The 25,073-nt window shown below is 37.0% G+C and overlaps 1 protein-coding gene and 1 pseudogene across 6 annotated transcripts in view; both read left to right on the plus strand.

The window, feature by feature from the left end:
- The window catches only part of NT5C2 (5'-nucleotidase, cytosolic II), a 119,244-nt gene that overhangs the window by 78,715 nt on the left and 15,456 nt on the right, over positions 1 to 25,073 (plus strand). For 5 of the 6 annotated variants that reach the window (XM_019725034.3, XM_019725033.3, XM_019725032.3 and 2 more), the window contains 2 exons: positions 2,847 to 2,920; positions 24,328 to 24,445. In XM_019725034.3, the coding sequence (XP_019580593.1) occupies positions 2,847 to 2,920; positions 24,328 to 24,445 (192 nt within the window). Of the gene's footprint in view, positions 1 to 2,846; positions 2,921 to 20,434; positions 20,496 to 24,327; positions 24,446 to 25,073 lie in introns of all 6 variants that reach the window. The other variant, XM_074339117.2, reaches the window with a different exon arrangement.
- LOC148755168 (large ribosomal subunit protein uL6 pseudogene) lies at positions 9,843 to 11,455 on the plus strand (annotated as a pseudogene).

Below are 25,073 nucleotides of genomic sequence, written 5' to 3' on the forward strand. Positions count from 1 at the left end.
AATGGTACCTGCTTTGTTGTAGGCATTCAACAAAAGTGTTGATTGAATAAAGTGACTAGTCAAAGAGGAAAGAGTGCGATTTGATGGATATTTAGCAGTGATTATTTTGGCAAAAAACAATAGATTTTCACATTAGCCATATATATCATTTCCAGAGTATATGGATAATACATAAAGGGCACTCTGATGTTTATATCCTTTGAAATAAATATGGTAAGGAGTACAGGCTTAATTTATCTTCTGGCCAAGAAAGAAACTGGTAAACTATCTAGCTGGGTCTGCTGCTTTCTACCTTTAGTAAGGATTGAGTGATATTAGCCAAGTCTCTTTTCTCCCGTCCTTTTCACTGTGCCTGAAACCCGCTCGCATCATTCTTCTATCAGAATCAAAGCTGTTTCTTTTATTATGTGGTCCCACATATATGTGGGTCTCCTGGATACGTGGTCTCCTGGATTGTATCACAAGGAAGAAAAATCTTCCCAGTCGGTTCCTGCCTGAATTCCCACAGAATATTTTAGGCATGTCAGCTGTTTGGGCTCTGAGCAAGGATTTGATCCAGTTGGCCCCCTGGCCTGAATTGAAAGTCTGTTTGAAAAGCCTAAGCTTCAGCAGTAACATCTAGTTTCCAGAGTTAGAAACATTACTTTGTGTCTTTTACCCCTGTTGTGCCTTCAAAAGGAATATGTAACTGGGAAAAGATGATAAAGTAGGCGCTCTTATCAGTAAAAGCAGGGTGAAGTTTGATGAAGTGTTAGAAGGGTCATGGTGATTCGGGGCTGTGTCATGTTTAAAAAAGGTTTGTTCCCCTTCCGTCACTATATATTTGACCCCCTTTATCCTGGGTGGTGAACACAAGATGATGTATTACAGACTTGTATACTTGAAACCTATGTAATTTTACTAACCAATGTCACCTCAATAAATGTAATAAAAAATTTTTAAGTTTTGGGTGGGTGTCATTTAACCTCTACTTCTTTGTATCTTTCAGCTTTTCACTAGTCTTCCCCTTTCATCCGTTATTAACCCAAGACAAAGTAAATATTGATTTTCCAGAAGACCAGGGTTTTTTAGGGAAAGAGAGTATAAATAGTTTATATAATATCTCTCTCAGGAAGTACGAGTTTTATAGAGCTAATCTAGTGTGCATTGCACATTATAAGTAATGATTTTCGTATTTTTCAGAAGATAAAAGTTCTGAATTCAAGGGTCTACTGATTTTAAGTCCTAGATTAAAGTATTTCAAGCTAATATTTAATTATTTGTCTGCATTTAGAATTGGTGCTTACATTCTGAGATGAGAGGAAAAGTTTTCTATTAAAATTTAAAATATATGTGGTAAAGTAATGTATGTGTTGGTAAAGAGTTCTTTTTAAAAAGCCAACATCTAGATTAGTGGTTTCCAAACTCGAGTATTCCATCAGTTAAAATATGTAATATTCATTTCTGTATGTCTTGTTTGTAAATGATCTGTACTACTGTCCTTATTTATATATAGTAGAAACATACACAAATTAGATATTTTTAAATGATGAAAGAAATACCGGTAGAAAATCTACTGTCTTTTTGCATCCCAGGGGACTCCTCTGCATCCCGTGGTGCAGTCCTCTTTGGAGAGGATTGACCTAGATCATTAATGGGGGGCCCAGCCCAGGCGTCTTTATCTTTAACGAGTTTCCTAGATGATTTGAAGCAGTCTCATTTCTCACAGTTACTTAGGAAATAAAGGCCAGGAAAAGGTTTGGTAATTTTGGCCACCAAGCTGGAGATAGATGGAAAGGGTATCCTTACTTTTAGGGGCTTACCCCCAAACACCATCGTGGTGGTGATGTACCCTATGTTATTATATGGTTAGTTTTCCCTGTCTTCCTAGTGATCTTTCTGAAATTTGAATCTGATTATTTCATTTCCTAAAAATCTGATAATTTATTCTTGTCTGCAGGATAAACTCCGTAATCCCTAATGTGGCGTGCAAAATCTTCCTGATTTTGACCTGTTAACCCTTTTAGCTTCATAGCTTTTATTGTCCCCCCTAACTTAGTTCCTTAGAAAACCTTTTGCAAAAATGAACAGAAAAGCAAAACCAAAGAAAACTCCTCAGCTCCTGCCACAATAAATGTTTTATAGTTCAGTATAAACCTTGACCTTGCTTGGTTATTCTGCCTGGATTGCCTTTCTTGCTTTGTTCTACTAGAAGACTTCTACTGATTGTTTAAGATTCACCTTAAACATTTCTCTGGTCTCTAAACAGCTGGTGCTCTCTCCTCCATGATAGGTTCTAGTGTTTATTGAATTGCTATAATTATTTGCTTATAAGTTCCTGCTAGGCTGGATTTCTCAAGGGCAGATATTTTGCTTATAAGTTCCTGCTAGGCTGGATTTCATGAGGGCAGATATTTTGTTCACTGCCATATCACAGTACCTGACATTTAGTAGGCACGCAGGAAGTATTTGTTGAATGAATCTGTTTATATTTATGTCTTTAGTATCTGGCATATGGTAGGCTTAAACAAACCTTTGTTTATTAAATGACAAATGAATGAGTGAATGAATTATAAAATCTCAGAAATAAGCTTATTCTATGTGTTTATATTTTGGAAAAGAGCTGATTCTCTGAAATCTTGGGTACGTGGCATTGTTAATACCAAGACACAATAAGAAAATACACATATTTTCACATAATATCTGATTTCACTTAAGGTATAAGAAGGACTTGAATAATTTTTATCATGACTTTTAATATTGATATTTAAACAGGAAGATCTAGAAATATAGCCAAATAATTCTATTAAACTTAAATTTTTTGTTTTAGTGTTAATTGAGATTCCATTTTTACTCCTTTTTTTTAGGGTGTTTGTGAACCGAAGTTTAGCCATGGAGAAAATAAAGTGTTTTGGTTTTGATATGGATTATACACTTGCTGGTGAGTAGCACTGTTTCATTGCTTAAGATTGCTCTGGATATAATATAGTGGGATCCACAGTAGGCAATTTAGTAAACACTTGTTGATTTAATCATATATTTAGCTGCCACAAGCTCTTATTATCGGTCTGCTTTTTTTGAGATTTGTGAGTATTGACATTACCAGATATAGTGAAATTATACATTAATGATATTTTGGGGGCACTTTTGGCTTTTAATCTATTAAGCTGTTTCTCAAGGGTGGAACTTTGTATCTCTCATTCTACCACAAGGTAAACTTGTATCAGTTAAAAATTTTAACGTTATTCTTAAGACAAATGAAAATGTGTTCATTTTCCATTGAAACGATTGCACACAAACTATGTAAAGACATTTTAAAAACTAGAGTTATTATCTTTGTTCATTGTCAGATAGACCTTACACACCAGCACTGTGCTGTTTTACCCTTCCTATTTCTGAGATATATTTGAAGTAATCAGTGTATTAGAGTCAAGAGTTGCAACATCTTTTTAGAACTTACAAACTTTTCGTTAAAATACAGAGTGCCAAAAACATGTATACACATTTTAAAAGGAAAAAGCTATTGAAATTGTAATACACATACATACGTAGTTTCCCATATTGTACTTTACATCCCCATGACTATTTTGTGATTACCAATTTGTGCTTCTTAATCCCTTCACCTTTCTCACCCAGCCCCCCATGAATTTTCTCATGTAGATGATCATGAACTTAATAAAAAGTTAAAGTTCTTATCTGAGTAACTTTTTGATGAGAAGGTATTTGGCATCAGAATATGTTAGCATAGAAATTAAGCAGTGTTTCCAGTGAAAGATTATTTCTTAGCAGGATCATGCTGAATGAAGGAATAGATTTCTGAGGAAAAGTCCTTATTTAAATTAAAATTTTTCCTTTATGATAAAGGTATCACTGATGTGCTTCTAGTAAGTACAAAGGGACTTTTTTTTTTTTTTTTTTTTGAAACAATAAGAACTCTTTTAAGTCGAAAGAACTAGTTGACCTTTATGGTTCCATGAAAGACTTAGGTGTTAATACAAAACTTATATATGTAGAATTTTTACATTTTCGGAAGTCTTTACCGAAGGGAGAGTAGGGCAACATTTTTAGGTGGGGGGGGGGAGTGTTTGTGCCCTTCACAAATACAGAGTTACTTTTGGTTTATGATTATGAAAATGTATTATTTCTAACTTGGCTCATTTAGGAAATCATCTTGATTTTTCTTTTTTTTTTAAATTAAAGTTTGTTGGGGTGACAATTGTTAGTACAGTTACATAGATTTCAGGTGTAGAATACTGTAATATATCATCTATATATCACATTGTGTGTTCACCACTCAGAGTCAGTTATCTTTCCATCACCATATATTTGATTCCTTACCCTCATCTCCCACCCTCCTCCCCCCTTACCCTCAGGTAACCACTAAATTATTGTCTGTGTCTATGCGTTTTTGTTTCTTCGTTTGTTTGTCTTGTTCTTTTGTTGTTTTCGGTTTTATATACCACATACCACATATCAATGAAATCATATGGTTCTCTACATTTTCTGTCCGACTTATTTTGCATTATAATCTCATTAGCATTATAATCTCAAGATCCATCCATGTTGTCACAAATGGCACTATTTCATCTTATGGCAGAATAGTATTCCATTGTGTATATATACCACATCATCTTTATCCAATCATCTATTGAAGGACACTTGGGTTGTTCCCATGTCTTGGCCACTGTAAATAAAGCTGCGATGAACATTGGAGCACATATATCTTTATGGATAAATGTTTTCAGATTTTTTGGGTAGATACCCAGGAGAGGGATCGCTGGATCGATTTTTCTTTTTTAATTAAAAAGTCTGCATTCTGTTTTTTCTCTTTTGGGCTCAAAGCTCTCAAAAGAGATGCATTCCAATGTTTTTGCTAGCTGCAATGTTTAGGTTCTGAGCCATTTTGATAAGTCCCAGCAATGAGTTTCTTATTTCTATTACCATTTCAGAACTAGTGGATGCTATGACCAGTGTTCAGTTCCTCCCATTTTTCTGAGAAATTGTCAGAATGAAGAGAACAAGTATTTATTAAGCATGTACTATTATTGTGTGCTAGAAAATGTATTTTATATACAGTGTACCTTTCAATCCTCACAATAGCCCATTGAGATAGGGATTACTAGCTCCATTTTGCAAGTAAGGTTGCCAAGTCAAGAGGTAATATGACTTGTACATAGCTAGCAATTGATTTAAAATTCAATAGCTAGAATTTAAGCAAAATAGGTCAGTTTCCATTTCTCATGCTACTCCCAGCTATCAGAGGAACAGAAATTTATCTACTGACCTCTGATGAGAAATTAATAAGAGAAAAAAAGCTCATAAACAACAACAAAAAATCATCCTTTATTCCCCCCTCCCAAATAGAAATCTTCCCTAGGGCAAAATGCACTTTTCTCTTGAATTTGAATGTAATCTTCAATCCTTAGAATACAGACAGTTTTACACAATTTTTATTTTTATTTTTAGGAATTATCTTAAGGGAATGAAACCTCAAGAGTATATATAAATATTCTATTCCAAATGTTGAAATTCTAAATTGTGCAGTTTTTCCCCCCAATTAAAAAATCGTGCGAGGGACTGAAAATGTATTTCAGACTCCTCCCTTTTGAATTTTTCTGCCCTCTTCTCCTTTCTAGGTCACATCATTAGCCACTGAGAATGAAATCCAATTATCCCAAACCTAAGCACTTTGCATTAACAAGCCTAATGTGGGGAGAAAACATAGACTAAAGCTATTAAGAGTACCAGGGAAGAAATGAAGAGAAACTAGTTCTTGGTGTTGGGAAATCAGAGGGTTATCCGGCTACTACTGTGTTTCCCCCAAAATAAGACCTAGCCCGACCATCAGCTCTAATGCGTCTTTTGGAGCGAAAATTAATATGAAATCCAGTATTATATTAATTATATTCCTGGTCTTATATTAAAATAAGACTGGGTCTTATATTAATCTTTGCTCCAAAAGATGCATTAGAGCTGATGGTCCGGCTAGGTCTTATTTTCGGAGAAACATGGTAGCAGAAGCATCTCAGTACCTTTGATCTCTCGTCCTATCCTTTCACACAGAGTATAGTAGTGCCCCCTTACCCATAGTTTGGCTTTCTGTGGTTTCAGTTACCCATGGTCAACCATGGTCCAAAAATGTTAAATGGAAAATTCTAGAAATAAACAATTTGTAAGTTTTAAATTGCATGCTGTTCTGAGTAGCATAATGAAATCTGGCGCTATCCTGCCTGGGATGTGACTCATCCTTATGTCCAGTTTATCCATGCTGATACATGCTACCTGCCTGTTAGTCACTTAGTAGCCATCTTAGTTATCAGGTCAACTGTCACAATATCACAGTGCTTGTGTTCAGGTCACCCTTATTTTACTTAATAATGGCCCCCAAGCGCAAGAGTAGTGATGCTGCCTATTCGGATATGCCAAAGGGAAGCTGTAAAGTACTTCCTTTAAGTGAAAAGGTAAAAGTTCTCAATAAGGAAAGAAAAAAATCGTATGCCGAGGTTACTAATGTCTATGATAAGAATAAATCTGTTCGCGTAATTGTGAAGAAGGAAGAAAATCCACACTAGTTTTACTGTCGCACCTCAAACTGCAAAAGTTACGGCCACAGTGCATTTTAAGTACTTAGATAAGATAGGAAAGGTATTAAATTGTGGGTAGAAGACATGAACAGAGAATATGTTCTGATTGACAGCAACGTGTTGCTCCAGAAAGCATTGAAGACTTCAGCAAGGGATCCTTGAAACAAGTGACATTCCAAGTCGTTTACTGCAAGGGATGGTTATACAGATTTAGGAATAGGTTTGGCTTTTTATCATCTCACATCATTACCAGGAGAACAATGAGTACAATACAGTACAGTAAGATATCTTGAGAGAGAGACCACATTCGTATAACTTTGATTACATATATTGTTATAATTGTTCTATTAGTTATTGTTAATCTCTTAAAGTGCATAATTTATATATTAAACTTTATCATGGGTATGTATAGGAAAAAACATTGTGTGTGTGTGTGTGTGTGTGTGTGTGTGTGGTTTTGAAAATATATATAGTTTCAGGCCGCCACTGGGGATCTTGGAATGTGTCCCCTTTGGATAAGGAGGAACTATAATAATTACACTCTGATCTTGTTTCATTGTTATTGGAATTGATGTAACTCACTTGACATTTAAATGAACATTTTTTGCATAGTGTGTTTACTTGGACTAGAGCCCAGGGCACTCAGATCATGTTTCTGTCAGCTTTTATACGTCCTCACTGAACTTAATGGCATTAGTCATTTAAAGGGGTGAGGAGAAGCAGTCTAAAGTAAGAAATATTAGTACAGTATTGGTGTACTCTCATTGAAGACATCTCAAACAAGGTAGAGCACCTTTTTTTCCTCCTTTTAAAAAAATTGTGATAAAATTTAATATTTTAACCATTTTGAGAGTATAATTAAGTGGCAAGTAGTACATCCATAGTATTGTGCAACCCTTACCACTGTCCGTTTACAGAACCTTTTCATTATCTAAACAGAAACTCTGCACCCATTAAGCAATAATTTCCCATTCCCACCTCCTCCCAACCCCCAGTAATCTCTAATCTACCTTCTGTGAATTTGCCTATTCTACATATTTCATATAAGTGGAATCATAAAATATTTGTCCTTTTGTTTCTGGCTTATATCTCTTAGCATAGTGTTTTCAGGTTTTGTCCTGTTGTATCAGGTGTCAGAATTTAATTCCTTTTTAAGGCTGAATAATATTTCATTGTATGTATATACCACATGTTGTTTGTCCATTCATCTATCAGTGGATATCGGGCGGCTTCCACCTTTTTGCTGTTGTGAATAATGCTGCTGTGAACACTGATATACAAGTATTTGTTTGAATGCTGCTTTCAGTTCTTCTGGGTATATACCCAGGAATGGAATTGCTCAATCATATAGTAATCTACTTTTTGAGGAACTGCCAAACTGTTTTCTCAGTGGCTGCATCATTTTATATTCCCACCAGCAATGATGAAGGTTTCAATTTATCCAGATCCTTGACGATGCTTATTATTTTCAAGTTTTTGTGTTGTTTAGTAATAGTCATCCTAATGAGTGTGAGGTGGTAGCTCGCTGTGGTTTTGGTTTACACTTCCCTAATGCATGATAAAGTGATGCTGAGCATCTTCCATGTGCTTATTGCCCATTTATATATATTATTTGGAGAAAGGTCTATTTAAGTCCTTGTCCATTTTTTAATTGGCTTGTTTGGTTTGTTGTTGAGTTGTAGGAGCTCTCTATTAGGTATATGATTTGCAAATATTGTCTCATTTTATGGGTAGTTTTTGCACTCTTTTGATGCATAATCTAAGTTTTAAATTTTGATGAAGTTCAGTTTGTCTATTATCTTTTGTTGCCTGTGTTTCTTGCTCTCACATCCAAGAAATCATTGCCAAAATCTAATATAATGAAGATTTTTCTCCTATGTTTTCTCCTAAGAGTTTTATCTGTTATGTTTAGGTCTTTGATCCATTTTGAGTTAATTTTTGTATGTGGTATAAGGTAAGGATCCAACTTCATTCTTTTGCATGTCGATATCCAGTTTTCTCAACACCATTGAAAAGACTGTCCTTTCCTCACTGAATGGTCCTGGCATCCTTCTCAAAAATAATTTGGCTGTAGATGCAGTTAGAGGACTCTTATTTTTTTTAAATGAAACATGACATTGTAAACCTTCAGCATTTCTTCTTAAAGATGAGGCTCCTTGTATTAATGATGAATTAAATTAATATGGAATATCAGCCAGGGTCTCTTAGAAGAGCATATTTGTTGAAAGGTTTTTGGTCCAAACCAAGGAAGATAACCTTCATTGAAAAGGCCAGAGAAATTCTCATTTTCCCAAGTCATGAGACAGTACTCAGGGCATCCTTCTCACAACTTCAAAAATGTAGAACTTGCACATTACCCAACTCCACAGTCCTCCAAACAGATTGTCTGTATGCTGGGGAATGAGCACCTCCAAATCAGTGAAGTTATTAGCCTGTATATATCCTCCAACTTACTCCTGAGGGATTTATCAATTTGTGGATGGATCAAATGTATACAGTTGGAGATTAAAGGAATATAAAAGGTGTAGTTTGATATGTAAAATGCATTCACTATCCACTAAGTATTGCATTGGCCTCTAAATGGGAAGGATGTTGAAGCAGTAAAGGGTCACCTGAACTAATTAGTGAAGTAATTCTGTATGTGCATATATATGATACTTGTGTACACTTGTGCTATTTAAATACTTCCTGAAAGATCAATTTAAAACCATTTTGATTTGATAAAAGTTATTAAATTGGGGGAGAATAAATTAGGGTATATAGATGAAATAAGAATTCAAGTAGTGATAATTGTTAAAGCTTGGGTGATGGGTTTAAAACAGCTCATTTAACGTTCTTGCTGTGACGTTCGAAGATAGTCGAACTGTATGTCCATGCCGCTGACTGCGGCGTTTGACTCTACCACCCCGTGAGCTCAAATTATAAAAAATCTCTTGTCAGTGTTCCAGAAAGGAAGTTTAGGAAAGCAGATGTACATTTTTCTATATTTTTGTGTTTTTTCAAGAATGAATAACGATAGGAAATTTTTATATGTTTTATGTTATTAGTAAATGCATAAAATAGTCAAAATATCAACTTTTTATTTTTTGTGGATTTTTGACACATTTTGGAGAACAAACTTGTAATCAATTGACAGTGAAAAGGTTTAATATTCTCTCTACTTTTGTGTATGATTTAAAAATATTCTTTTTTTCTAAAGATTTTTTTTAAGATTTTTTTTATTGGGGAAGAGGAACAGGACTTTATTGGGGAACAGGTGTGTACTTCCAGGACTTTTTTCCAAGTCAAGTTGTTGTCCTTTCAATCTTAGTTGTGGAGGGTGCCATTCAGCTTCAAGTTGTTGTCCTTTCAGTCTTAGTTGTGTAGGGCGCAGCTCAGCTCCAGGTCCAGTTGCCATTGCTAGTTGCAGGGGGCGAGCCCACCATCCCTTGCAGGAGTCGAACCGGCAACCTTGTGGTTGAGAGCCCACTGGCCCATGTGGGTTTCTAACCGGCAGCCTTCAGAGTTAGGAGCACGGAGCTCCAACCGCCTGAGCCACTGGGCCGGCCCCCCAAAAAAGTTCTTAGTAAAGTTAAATAAAAAAATCAGGTGTGGGAAGCTAACGAAATGCCAATGAAGTGAGTTGTCTTTTTTTTGAAGTGATTTTTTTTTAAAGGCATTTAAGTTTAAAGGTCTTTTAGTCTTTTCATTTCCATTTGAGATAGTCTATTTTGGCTATTATTGCTATTTCTTAACTCAAGGATTTCTTTCACTGCTTCCCTCAGGAAAACAAAGTACTATTTCTGCAACCAAGCATGATGTTGAGGTGATTTCTCTTTTGTTAAGAAAGAGTTTAAAAAGAAATAATACTGTAATGTGTTATATTGTGGATAAAAATTCTTTATATTAGTTGAGAGAAATACCCTCAAGTCTTATTTTTGGATATATATTTGTGTTATATCAGTAATGCATACACACACACAGTGTACATACGCACACTTTTAGGCAGCTCTATTTTATATACGTAAGACTACACGTAATTTCCAAGCTTTGATTACCTTTATGTCATTTCTGTATCCCAGTTAGGGTTTTCACTAATTTTACATTTCTCTCTCTGAATTGCAATAGTATGTGGTTTGTTGCTAGAAAATTAGAAAATTTAAAAGATTGCTTACTAGCTCTTTGCCGCATCTACTGTGAGGATGAAGATTATTCTCAGCAATCAGACTATGGACAGTCCAGAAAATGCTGACATCGCTCTGAAGGGACCACAGTTATTGTGAAGGGCCCCAGTGGCACCCTGTGAAGGGACTTCAGTCGCATAAGTGTAGAACTCAGTCACCTTGAAAAGAAAAAGAAGAGGCTCTGGGTTGACAAATGGTGGGAAGATAGAAACGAGCTGGCTACTGTGCACCCTACCTATAGTCATGGACAGAACACGATCAAGGGTGTTACGTTGGGCTTCTGTTACAAGATGAGGTTTGTGTGTTCTCACTTCCCCGTCAACGTTGTTATTCAGGAGAATGGTTCTTTTGTTGAAATCTGAAATTTCTTGGGTGGAAAATACATCCGCAGGGTTCGGATGAGGTCAAGTGTTACTTGTTCAGTATCTGAAGCCCAGAAAGATGAGTTAATTCTTGAAGGAAACGACATTGAACTTGTATCAAATTCAACAAGCCACAACAGTGAAAAACAAGGATCTCAGAAAGTTTTTGGATGGTATCTATGTTTCTGAAAAAGGAACAGTTCAGTAGGCTGATGAATAAGATCTAAGTTGTCCAGCTACAGAAGTGCCAAGATGTCGAGTGATTTCCTCAGACTTATTTGTGATATTTTAAAGATGCAATAAGAGTTGTGTATTGATTTGGGGGAGGGGAGGGGATTGCTTAATAAAACCCAATTCCATCTCCTCCCTTACATGGTGAGTGAAAGAAATAATCAATTACCAGTATTTGTAATTCCTGTATTCCATTGCCAATCATAAAAGCATCCAAATGTAAGCCGCATGTTTTTTGTGAATAAATGTCATGTAAAAATAATGACTACAGAACAAATACATAGCTTTAACATAGACAATGAAGACATTGAAATTGTTAAAAGATATGCTTGCCCTGGTTCAGTCATCAATTCAAATGGAGTCTGCAGCCAAGAAATCAAAGAGGAGGCTGAGACTCAGAAGGACAGCAACAGTGGAAGAATTAGGAAAGATTCTTTGCTCCTTAAGAGCAAAGATGTGTCATTAGAGACCAAGGCTAAGTAAATCCACACCCTCATATTATGGATTATAGACATAATTCATTTTATTGCATGTTGTTTTATTGCGCTTTACAGATGTTGTGGTGTTTTACAAATTGAAGGCAAGACCCTCCATCAGCAAAAAGATTACAACTCACTTTATTGCAATACTTGCTTTGTTTCGGTGGCCTAGAACCAAATTCACAATATCTCCAAGGTACGCCTGTACTATGTACAGACACAAAAGTTGATGTGAGGAAAAAAATTGATTCATTTGAAATATGGCGTTGGAAGAGAGTTCTGTAGATACACTTGGCCTCCAGAAAGACAAACAAGTGAGTCCTAGAGCAGATTAAGCCTGAAACATCACTAGAGGCAAAAATGACAAAACTGAAGCTGTCCTACTTTGGGCACATCACGAGGAGGCAGGGTTCTTTGGAAAAGCCAATAATATTGTGAAAAATAGACAATAATAGAAGGCAGCAGGAAAAGAGGAAGACCAAATATGAGATGGATTGACTCCATAAAAGAAGCCATAGGCAGGAGTCTACAAGAGCTGAGCAAGGCTGTTGAGGACAGGACACTGTGGACATCACTCATTCATAGGTTGCCAGGAGCTGGCGCTGACTCAACAGCACATAACACAATATTATTAATGGCATCAGTGAAATCACTAAAATAAATAATTTTTTAAAACATCATGGGCTATTTTCAACACGGATAAACTTGTTTTCAAAATAGCCTTAACATAATAGCAACCTTTGTTTCATTATCTCTGGTCTGCTTCCATGTTCTCTAAATGTTTGCTTTATCATGAAATGGCCACTAAGAGGACAAATGATAATGAAATCAAGCTACATAGCAAAGATTTAGGTTAAACCTTATGGATAAAACCTGCTGGGTCATGGAACTCTAATAATTGGTTACCTGGCAGATGATGATGAGGTGATTGTGATTCTTTTCAATTATTGGGATATTTGTTTGGTTTGACAGTAGTGCGAAGGAAACAAATTCAGATAATTACAATTGTTATGGCATACGAGGTCTGACATTTAAGTTCGTGAACTCATCCTAGAAAAAGTGCTATATACCTCATTGCTGAATATCACTATGGTCACCTTCAAAGTACTCCCCTTGGGAAGCTATGCACTGATGCCAGTGCCTAGTCCACTCTTCAAAGCAATTTTGGAACTCTTTCTGGAATGGCCATCAGAGCTGTTGGCGTATTACCCTTGGTGTCCTGAATGTCATCAAAATGTCTTCCTTTCAATATTTCCTTTATCTTTGGGTAAAGAAAGAAGTCATTGGGGGCCAGATCAGGTGAGTAGGGAGGGTGTTCCAATACAGTTATTTGTTTACTGGCTCAAGACTCCCTCACAGACAGTGCCGTGTGAGCTGGTGCATTGTCGTGATGCAAGAGCCATGAATTGTTGGCGAAAAGTTCAGGTCGTTCTCATCTAACTTTCACACAGCCTTTTCAGCACTTCCAGATAGTAAACTTGGTTAACTGTTTGTCCAGTTGGTACAAATTCATAATGAATAATCCCTTTAATATCAAAAAAGGTTAACAACTTCGTTTGACTCTTGATTTGGACTGACGGAACTTTTTTGGACGAGGAGAATTGGCTGACATCCAATTGTGCACTTTTGACACTTTGTTTCAGTGTTGTATTGGTACACCCATGTTTCATCTCTAGTGGTCACACAGTCCAAAACTTCATCTTGCCTCTCCAAAAGGTCTTAGCAAACTTCAACTCTCCTTTGCTTTTGTTCATTGGTGAGCTCCTTTGGGACCATTTTTGCACACACCTTTCTCATGCCAAGATTTTCAGTTAAGATTTTCCTGTCTGTTTCTCTATTGATGTTTACTTGGTCTCCTGTGCTTCTCACAGTCAGTTGACTATTTTGACGCATAATTTGATGATTTTTTGCAATGTTTTCGGCAGTACTGCTCGTTACTGGCCGCCCTGACCTCTCTTCAGTGACACATTCTCTTCCCTCAGGAAAACGTTTAATCCATTTGTTCACTGCCGTTTTCTTCATGGCATTATCCCTATAAACTTGGACTAACATGTCTCTGATTTCACTTCTACTCTTGCCAAATTTAACAAGAAATTTAATGTTTGTTCATTGCTCTAATTCAAGCTCAGACATTCTCACGACGGCACACAAAAACACGCAACAACAATAATGAACGCCACTCAGCAAGACACCGCCACACTTCGACACGCACACAGCTGTGAGACACTGATATACCAAGGTTATGAAACCTTACTGAGCTGTTTGCACAGTGCTGCCAATGTAAGCGCACGGTGGCAAATATATGAACTTAATTGTCAGACTTTGCCATTATTATGGTTTTGTGGTAGGGGACCAAACTACATAAAGTTTCCTTTATTTCCTGTTTTTTATCCGCCTCCTCAATTTTCCCTTGAGATAAGTAGAATAACATTATTAATGTGTACTCTGTGGTTATTGAAGAATGAATTTATTGCCACCTGGATTTCCAATTCATTAAGTACCTAAATTTTACTTACTTTTTAAAGACTCATTGAAGAGAACAGTCAAAACATTTCAGTTAGGTGGGAGAACTTATGTGGAAGCATTTGACCTAACGTATACACTAGAGGTTGCACACCAGTTGGTCCATAGACCTAACTCAGACCACAGACTGTAGTTTGGCTCAAATATATTTTGTTAGTTTTAAAAATTGAGTCAGTAGTTCAAAATTGGGAGATTATAGGTAACAATCTAGGCTGGCTGTTGTCACTCAGGTGACAACATTTGGCTCTCATTCCCACAGGGATGTCAGCTACAGCCGAGTAGCTACTTCCCTCTGACCCTGATACAGGCATTTGGAACAAATTGCCTGAATATGAATCTCAGAAAGTTTGTTTTGTAAACTTTGTATTAGTACTTTGAGATACTGGTTATAGAATGAATTGTCTGTATAACCCTGAATAAATCATACATGGTTTTAAGAAGACGTCCTGGATGGGGTTAATTGATCCCTTTTCTGTCCCTCTATATCTTCTTAGTCACATTATGTTATTGATCTTCTAAAATTTATTATAAATGTCTAATTTTATATCTCTGTAGTGTACTACGAGTTCCTTCAGGCCAAGGACCATGAGTTGTTTCGTGTCCTCAGCATCTAGCACAGTTGTCTCTTGGTATCTGCAAGGGACTGATTCCAGGAACCCCCTTGGATACCAAAATCAGAAGATGCTCAAGTCCCTTAGATAAAGTGGCATAGTGTTTGCATATAACCTGTATTTGTATACAGGCTGCAGCAGGATATACCTACACATCACTTCATTCTCATGGATTTAGTGTAGTGCTTGGCATGTGGCAAATTCAAGTTTTGCTTTTTGACACTTTCTGGGATTTTTTTGTTATTTCCAAATTATTTTTCAATCTGTGTTTTGTTGAATTTGCATATGCAAAATCTGTGGATCTGGAGGGCCAACTGTACCTGGTACCCAGTAGGCATCCATATGTTTCTTGCATTACTCTAACGTAGTACAGGCAATTGAGCACAATGGTTTGTTCTTATTTTGAGGGGAAAAAATTACATATTAGCTATTTCAATTTTTTTATTTGGTCAAAGAGGATTTTTGAAGTTATCTGAATAATTTTCAGTTTTCCTGTTTTAAATTGAAAACAGTACTCTAAAATACAAGTTCCTAATGGTGTACAAGATCTCAAAGGGAAAAATATTTGAGTTAGGTAATTTTTTCATTTATTTTAAAATATGCATTCTTCTAATATTCTTAGTAATATTTTAAAACAAATCTCTTAATTACCATTTAATTGTGTTTTTGCAATGAATTGAAATTGGCAGTCTTTCAAACTGCTTGTTTACATATCTAGCCATTTAGGAGTTGGTTTTATTTTATATTACTGAAAGTGTTGCGTGGTATCTTGCTTTTGTGTTTTAAGTAAATTAAAATTGAAATATTTTTTTTAATTTTCAGTATCTTTTTATAGATCTTTTATGATGTCTTGGATTAGAGATACAATTTTTGAATTGTGTTAGGGTTTTCAAATAGTTTTGGAAAGTGGAAAAGTTTTCTGATACCTGTTTATATGAGAATTGGAAAGATTTTATTTAAAATTTCCTTAGTGAAGATGTTCTATAGTCTCAGAGAACCAACATTGCATAGCCTAAATAAGTATAGAGCGTTGATGTTGATCACATTTATAGCATAAAAGCAAATAACTATTCTTGGATGGTTGGGTTGGATTTTTGAGCTTCATAGTGATTGATGGTAGTGGTTTCTCCTAGTTGTAATGTTTTTAGGACTTTTAGACATTATATTTAATCATTTCTGTTCTTCTATTTAGTACCATGTTAATTTTGTTCTTTAGATTCCACATATAAGCAAAATCACATTGCATCTGTTTTTCTCTGTCTGACTTATTCCACTCAGCAAAATACCCTCCAGGTCCATCCATGCTGCAGCAGATGGCAAAAACCCATTCCTTCCATGGCTGAGCAATAGTCCATTGTATATATGTACCACCTCCTCTTTATCCATTCATCTGTTGATGGACACCCAGGCTGTCTCTACATCTTGACCATTGTAAACAATGCTGCAATGAACATAAGTATGCACATGTCCCCTCAAAGTAGCGTTTTAGGTTTCTTCAGATAAATGCCCGAAGTGTGATTACTGGGTCCTTCTTTGTCTCATTATAGCCTTTGTTTTAAAGTCTAAAGTCTATTTTGTCAAAGTATTACTTCCCCAGCTTTTTTTTTTTAATTTCCGTTTTCATGAAATATCTTTTTCCCATCCCTTTACTTTCAGTCTGTGTGTCTTTTGATCTGAAGTGAGTCTTTTGTAGGCATCACATGTAAGGGGCTTGTTTTCTTATCCATTTAGCCGCCCTATCTTTTGATTGGATCATTTAATCCATTTACATTGAAAATAATAGTTAAAGATATGTAGTTATTGCCATTTTATTCATATTTTTTATCTCTCTCTTTTTTTTTTTTTCTTTTTTTTTTTTGCCTTAAAGATGACCCTCTAATCCTTGGTTTGGTGGTGATGAATTCCCTTAGCTTTTTCTTGTCTGGGTAGCTTTTTATCTGTCCTTTGATTCTAAATGATAGCTTTGTTGGGTACAGTAATCTTGATTGTAGGTCCTTTTCATCACTTTGAATATTTTCTGCCAGCTGCTGAAAAATCAGCTGGTAGTCTTATGGGATCTCCCTTGTAGGTAACTAACTGCATTTATCTTGATGTTTTTAAGATTCTTTGTCTTTAACTTTTGGCATTTTAATTATGATGTGTCTTGGTGTGGGCCTGTTTGGGTTCATCTCATTTGGGACTCTGCATTTCCTGGGCTTGTATATTTAGTTCCTTCACCAGAGTAGGGAAGTTTTCTGTCATTAGTTCTTCAAATTTTTCAATTCTTTGCTCTGTCTCTCTTCTCCTTCTGGTACCCCTGTGATGAGAATGTTGTGGTACGGTTGATGTTGTCCCAGAGACCCCTTAAACTATTCTCAGTTGTTTGGATTCTTTTTTCTTTTTGCTGTTCTGATTGGGTGTTTTCTGCTACCTTATCTTCTAAATTGCTGATTTGATCCTCTGCTTCACTTATCTACATTTGATTCCCTCTAATGTATTCTCCATTTCAGTTATTGTATTCTTTATTTCCGACTGGTTCTTTTTTATGTTTTCTGTCTCCATTTTGTTTTTATTGGGGAATATTGGGGAACAGTGTGTTTCTCCAGGGCCCATCAGCTCTAAGTTGTTGTCCTTCAATCTTGTTGTGGAGAGCGCAGCTCAGCTCCAAGTCCAGTCGCTGTTTTCAATCTTTAGTTGCAGGGGGCCCAGCCCACCATCCCAGGCAGGAATTGAGCTGGCAACCTTGTTGTTGAGGGCTCGCGCTCTAACCAACTGAGCCATCAGCTGCCCCTCCGGAAGTTCAGCGGTAGCTTGGTGTCTTCAATCTAGTTGTAGAGGGCACAGCTCACTGGCCTGTGTGGGAATCGAACCAGCAACCCTGTTGTTCAGAGCTCATGCTCTAACCAACTGAGCCATCCGGCTGCCCTCTGTCTCCATTTTTATGTTTTGTATCTCTTTGCTGAAGTTCTCACTGAGATCATTGAGCATCCTTATAACCAGTGTTTTGAACTCTGTATCTGGTAGATGGCTTGTCTTTATTTTGTTTAGTTCTTTTTCTGGAACTTTGTTCTGTTCTTTTATTTGGGGCATGTTTCTTTGTCTCCCCATTTTGGCTGCCTCCCTGTGTTTGTTTCTATGTAATTGGTAGAGCTGCTATGTCTCCTGGTCTTAGTAGAGTGACCTTATTTAGTAGATAGGGACCCAGTGGCATAGTCTCCCAGGTCACCAGAGCCAGGTGCTCTAGGTATGTCCCTTGTGTGCCCTCCTATTGTAGTTGAGCCTTGGTTGCTGTTTGCACATCAATGGGAGGGATTGACCCTCAGCTGGTTGGTTGTGAGGACTGGCTGTGACTACAGTAGAGGGGCTGTGGTGCAGGGGCTGACCCTACAGAGCAGGATTCACTTTAGTAGAGCTCTGGTGACTGCCCAGTCTGCCCTTTGGATGTGTCATCCTTGGAGAAGTCCAGGTGATGCTCCGGCTGGGTCTGAAGCTGGCCACCAGGCGTGCCAGCCCCATGGCCTTGTAGGAGGGGACCGACTGCAGGCTAAGTTTTGCTGCAGCCCAGAGCCACCTAGCATAAGCCACAAAACAACCTACAGATGGCCGCCACCCACACTGGGCTTGGAGGTGCCTCGAGAGGCCAATCGCAAACTGAGGCCAGCTTCCTCTCATGCCAGGCTTAGGGCTGCTCGGCCAGAGGTACAGGACATGCTGAAGCTAGATTCTGCTTATTTGGGTTTGGTAGACCTTTGAGATATTTTAGGCAAGTCCACAGCATGAGCTGCTTATATGGAAAAGCCACTGGGAGCAGCTTGGGTAGGGCTAAAAGTTGGATGGGGCAGGGTCTCAGGGAATCACCAAGGCAAAGTGACTGAATGGTGTTAGCCAGGTTGATGGAGACTCAGATATGGTGGCTACCTGCCTCTGCATGCAGGAAGGCGGGGAGGGCTCAACAAAGAAATAATCGCTTCAGCCACATCCTCCATCTGGGAGAAAGCTGCCCCTACAGCCATTGCCCTGAAGCCAGGCAATTCACTTCCTCTCCGTATTTCCCTGGTGCCTTTTGGGCTGCTGCTTCAGAGCTGGAGCTCAGAGCGAGTGTGTCTGGCAACAAGTAAGTCTGTGTGCAGACCCTTTAACAGGGACACCTGGGACTGCCACCATGCTCCAGCTCACTCAGCCACAATCTCTGCTGATTTGCACAGCCAGAAGTTATGGGACTTCCCTCCCCAGCAGTGGAACCCTGGTTTGGGGAGCCTGGTGTGGGGCGGGGACCCCTCACTCCACCAGGGGTAACTTCTGCAGCTGAGGTAGCCTTCCTTATTTTTAATGGTCACACACGTGTATGGGACCAGCTTGTTCCACGTCTTGGCCCCTCCTACCAGTCTTGAGGTGGCTACTTCTGTGTGTCTTTAGTTGTAGGGCTTTGGTTCAGCTAGACTTCAGGCGATTCTCAATGATGGTTTAGTTGTAATTTTGATATGATCGTGAAAGGAGGTAAGCACAGCTACTCCACCATCTTGACTGGAAATCCTAACCATATGTTTTCAAAAGCCTAAATGTCTGTAGGGGAAATGTTAAAATAATGCATGTCTTCATTTATCTTTAAGTCAGTTGTTTTACTAGACTGGGTAGTTTCTTTCATTTATGAAAGTAGAATAACATGACTCACCTTACCAAGGGCAAATAGCCACTTGACAGAATCAAAATAAAAAAATTTCTTCTATTCCACATTTAGACATCTGGTTAGATTTTTAGCAGCATGAAGTTGGTTTTTGTCTATATCAAGATGACAAATTTAAATATTGGAAAGGTAGAAAAGTAAGTACTTAGGGACAGGTAGATTTACTTTAAATGGGTACTTATAAGTAAGATGAGACTGCTCTGGTTTTTTGTAATCTTGATTAGTCGGTTTCACTTACTATAGTTCAATTTTAAACACTTTATCAGCTCATTCAGTTTCTATCATATAAACCTGAAATATGCTAGAGGAAATAAACTGAAGAAAATAATATTTGTTTTTTTCTTTTGACTTAACATTTCAGGATCAGATTTGGCTTATAATTCCAGGCTAAGGGTTCCAGGAAAGTAAATAATGTGCGGTACTTAGGCTTTGTTATGGCCAATTAGATGAATTTTAGTGATGGTCAGAGGGTTCTAAATAGGGCAGTAACTCCTATAAATACCAACTTCCAAATGGTGCCTCTATTCCAACCTATCACAACAGTTTTAAAACCAGTTTTTGTTTTGTTGCTTTAAAAAAAAAAAAAAAAATTCTAATCAGCGGCAACATAGTCCCTTTCTCTCTTTCTTTTTCTTTTCTGTTTTTCAGCAGTCTCATCGTGGCTTCTTTATATCCTTAGTTACAGGACTTGTGTTTGGCTAGACTTCAGGCGATTCTCAATGATGGCTTTTCTGTAGATTAGTTGTAATTTTGATGTGTTGGTGAGAGAAGGCAAATACAGCATTTCCCTACTTCGCCATCTTGACCAGAAGCCCCGCTTTGTTTTGTTTTTTTAACAGGAGAGCCAGTGTAACTCCTTCGAGACTGGAGTGACACAAGCTGCACCTGCGTCTGCCTCATGTGAGTTCTCATTTTAGCAGCAGCACCGCTAGGCTGGAACCTCTGTAGAGCTTTGCCCTTTCTTTTTCTAAAATCTATTAACCACTACCATAGTGTGTATCTTGGTGGCAAAGGTAAAAAGTGCATGAGAACATCAGACTTCCCTGCAGAAACTTTTTGGCTCATTCCAGAGGCACTGTCTCCTCTAACCTAAATTCTATCTTGTATGAGTGTCATCTCAGAACAGAGCCCACAACTTTCATCCCCACAACATGCAGTTGATATTTTTTGAAGAGCTGTTGTGCCTTGCAGATGATGGAGTAAAGAATATCTTTAAAGACTCTCAGTAGCTTCAGCTTTCAAAGCTTTGGTTGTTCTCTTTATAGGCCAGTTACGTAACCTGAGAACACTGTGTGCTGCCCTAGTGGCTGAAGCAGTCTTCTTTTTTGGACTCGGGCCCTTAATATAACTTTTTCCTTTGTCTTTGGATATTGACTAAACTAAGATAGTCCTGAGGACTTTCTCAAGGAAGGAATAAGCAGTGCGTGTTTGAGGTTGTGTTTACTCTGAAGCTACTGGCTTTGTTTTGGAAAGTCAGTTGTAAGAATCAAGCTTGAAACTATGCATTATTTACTGGCCAGTTGGTGAGAGAAATTGAAATTAAAGCCTTTGCAGTTTTGGAGAGGCATAGAGCTCTACAGTCTGAGGTGACATGTGTGGTTCCCTGCATGTCAAGACTGGCTTCGAAGGGCCTGGTTGTTTAAAAAAGGAATTTTTATTTATTTATTATTTATTTGCTTATTTTTTATACGTGGAACTATATAGCTTCAGGAAACGGTCGTTTTTGGTACTAGGTCAGAACAAACTGTGATTATTCCCGGGGGCGCTTAGAACAAAACATGTAAACTTGCGCTCTGTGCAGCTGCAGTTCTACTTCTGCATCCCTGGTTGTACTGCATGGCTCTCTAGCAGATGATTTAATGACCTGGGAGTTCGTGTTACTGAAATAATTATCCGGGAAGCTTATGAGAAAATGTCAATAGCTTGTAGTTCTTACTGATTAATATAGAGCTTAGTGACAAGGGTAGTGTTGCCAAAGTGGAGCTTGGACTCTTTGCTAAATCCATTCCCACCTGTGACTAGAGCCATTTATTTTGGACTAGATGAAAGAAATTGGAGGAAAAGTAGTGAGTTTCAACTCCCAAGCTTAAGTTTTGATGGACTATGTAATCTAGAAATTCATTTTTAACAGTAGGAGTGTAATCTACCCATATACAAAGAACTTTGATGAGACTTGGGGGCACCTAAATTCTGGCTTCAACTGATGTTTGTACTTGCTATATAACTGCAGATCAACAAATGGGGGAAATACATCATATTTTTGGGAAGTAGTGTAAATTCAAGTACTTATTTCAAGTATTTATTTCTGTAGGTGGGATTTTTAGAAGGTCACCTTAGTTGAACCCCCGAGAGCTCTGCCCTGGAATAAATACAGTGTGGCAAGTGCATAGTGTTTTGTTTTCTGCCCTTCTAGGGTTTGTTCTGGCAAAATGGGGATTTGAGATTTTTCACCTCCTTTATTTGTTTTTTGCACTAAAAATTCTGAAATTGATTTGGGTTTCAATCTGAAGTGTCTCATAGACATAGCTTTTAAATCACCATTACTCCATCACTCTGTGATTACCTGATTCTCTAACGAGGGAAAATTGGTCATTTAGGAGTTAGCCTGTTTTTTGTCTCCTATTCTCAAGGCATATCCAGCAAATTATCCTGAAAAATTAATAATTGAAAACACTTTATATGGGTCAAATCATATAAGAGTCAATGGATGATCCAAATTAGGTGTAGTGGAATTTTGTTTCATTAATTATTGTTTGAAATAAGTGGGGCTTTGTAGGATTGAGAAGTAATTTTTGTTTTATGAAAATATTGTTAAAATGTTATTTACTTTCAATTGGAGTGGAAGCACTAGGTGGGGTGTGAGATGTTATTTTATATTCTCAAAATAATTGAAACTGACATCAGTGGATACCATGCTTTCCTGCTTTTATGATAATACACCTGCTCTTACTCTTTAGTGTGTGTGAATGAATATATAACACTTATTTTACCACAGTGTGTATCATCTAGATTTAAAAATTCCACACTTGAGGCTTCAAAAAGTTTTTTGGAAGTGACGGGTGAGGATGGGGCTAGAATTGAAGGGAGGGAAAAAATATAGCCAGCTTTGAAAATGTTATTTGGGGTTAGCATTAGCATTAAATTATTATTACCCTGAGACAAAAAAAGAAACAACAGCTCTTTTTGGGGCGCATTATTCTGATGAGATTCAAGCATCTCCCAAAGGACTTTAAAAATTGTGGGCTTTTAAAATACGACAAATGTTTATTAAAGTACTTTTTGAATGTTCACCTTTAAAAATTTTTCAGTTTAATTTAAAAAGATAGATAAATACATTACTATGTTACAAATTTTAAAGGTACAAAAGAAGGTATATGACAGCCTTCTTCCTTGCTTGGCCGTTCATTGCCTTTCTGTGGAGGCAACCAGTTTTATTGGTTTCTTTTATGTATTTTCAGAAATATTCTAAAGATTGCTTTTGGAAAGGGAAAGTTTAATCGTACTCATTAAAATATTGCATTAACTTGGATAAGCAGACTAATTGCAATGAAAAAGATCAGTTTGAGCCATAGGTTGTATGTTAGTCATAGATAGGAGACCTATATTAATGTAATAAAAATGGTTGCATGATTACCAGACTGCAAGAATAGAATGGAGTTTTTTGACCTTGTAGGGCATTTAGCAAGATTGCAGGTCTTTTTAAAATTTTTATTATTTTAATATGGCTTACCCATTCCTAGAGAATGATGGAAGGATGCTTACCTAAATATTTCATTTGTAATTAGCCTCATTAAAGGAGCAACAAATTTTTTATGCTGAACTGCAATGATGAGTCTGAAAAGTTTTTTCATTATAGAAAATTTCAGACATACACACTAGAAGAGAGAAACCCCCATATTCCAAAGTTCATTTTATTTCACCTATAACAAATAGTATGCTTCTTTGGCAAATAAGGGTGTGTGTGTGTGTGTGTGTGTGTGTGTGTGTGTGTGTGTGTGTATTTTATACATACACTTGCACATCCCAGTTCTTTAATAATCACGTCTAATAAAATGAATCATAATTCTTTAATGTCAAGTTCCCAGTTCACATCAAGATTTTCCTAGTTGTCTCAGACATGTCTTTTGATGGTTGATTTTTGCAGTAACAACTTGTAAAATGCAATTTTGATTGGTATAATATTGTTAGTGCTGATAAGTTAATCCTGACAAATATTATAGAATTACGCTGACTGAAGAAAGAATATAGAGCAACTACCAAGCCAAATAGGAATTCCAAAAATACTTAAAAAACAAACAAACACAACGCTCATTTGAAGGATTCCTACATCAGTTACGCACATCAGTGACGCCTTCAACATATATAGACTTCTCTACCTAGTTTTCTATTTACTTATATTCTCATGGTTAATGTGACAGCTGTGCATGTTAGTTTTTCCCCCTCCCTTTAGATTGTGGCTATGAAAAAATAGATAAAGAGGGAAAAAATGTGTAGATTAAGTTTCTTGGAATGGAGGAACTATTCTGAAATGTCTGATAATTTATCTGTTGCTGCTGCTCTTACTATATGTAATGTGACATATTTCCACAGACTAACAGCTGAGTTCTGTGATTACTCGGGGCAGCACAAAACATGGAATTTGAGGGAAAAGAAGAAAAATGGCATATTCAGGACAAGGAGAAATGGGAAAGAGTAGAAATTCATTCATTTGCCTTCTATTTTAATTGTGCAGTGTACAAGTCCCCGGAGTATGAGTCCCTTGGCTTTGAGCTTACTGTGGAGAGATTAGTTTCTATTGGCTATCCTCAGGAGCTGCTCAGCTTTGCTTATGATTCTACATTCCCAACCAGGTAATTTTTCAAGATTTTTTTTGGATTAAGACCCCTTTCTCTATCCCCAAAATCAATAATTCCAAATTCATCCCTGACATAAAAATAAAAAGGTATTTTGTGGGAGTTTTTTTTTTTTTGAGGGGGAGGGGTGGTGTTGATCTAAAATACAAGGACTTTCATGTACACCATATTTTTTGTGTTCTTGAATTGAACTTAGTTTATTGTTATTGAAGAAGGTCCACATGTGGATAAGAAAAGGCATTTTAAAACTGCTAGGCAGTAATCAGTGACAGATGCTCCTACCTTAGGTTGTTGGAGAACAGTCACACATTTTGCTAATACAATTAATTTGATAATCGGGAGCTTTCTGGTAGTTTGCATTTAAGTTTAAGAAAGAGGATATTGATTTATTTGAGATGCCATCATCAAATATGTTCCATATACAGCATCTGATAGAGGGAAATACAATCCAGCTCAGCTGTCCAGGAAAATGAAAAAACTGTTTTAGAATGGAACCAGCTGTATTGAGAAATTATAGTTTACACCTTGTTTGATTAAGCTCTTATTCCTTACAGAAAACAGTTGTGATTATTTATCTGGACAGAGTTAATAGTTTTTAGTTGCCGTGGGATTCATTTTTAAAATT

This window comes from Rhinolophus sinicus, chromosome 15 (assembly GCF_057876585.1).
Source record: "Rhinolophus sinicus isolate RSI-liver-muscle chromosome 15, RSI-T2T, whole genome shotgun sequence".
NCBI lineage: Eukaryota > Metazoa > Chordata > Mammalia > Chiroptera > Rhinolophidae > Rhinolophus > Rhinolophus sinicus.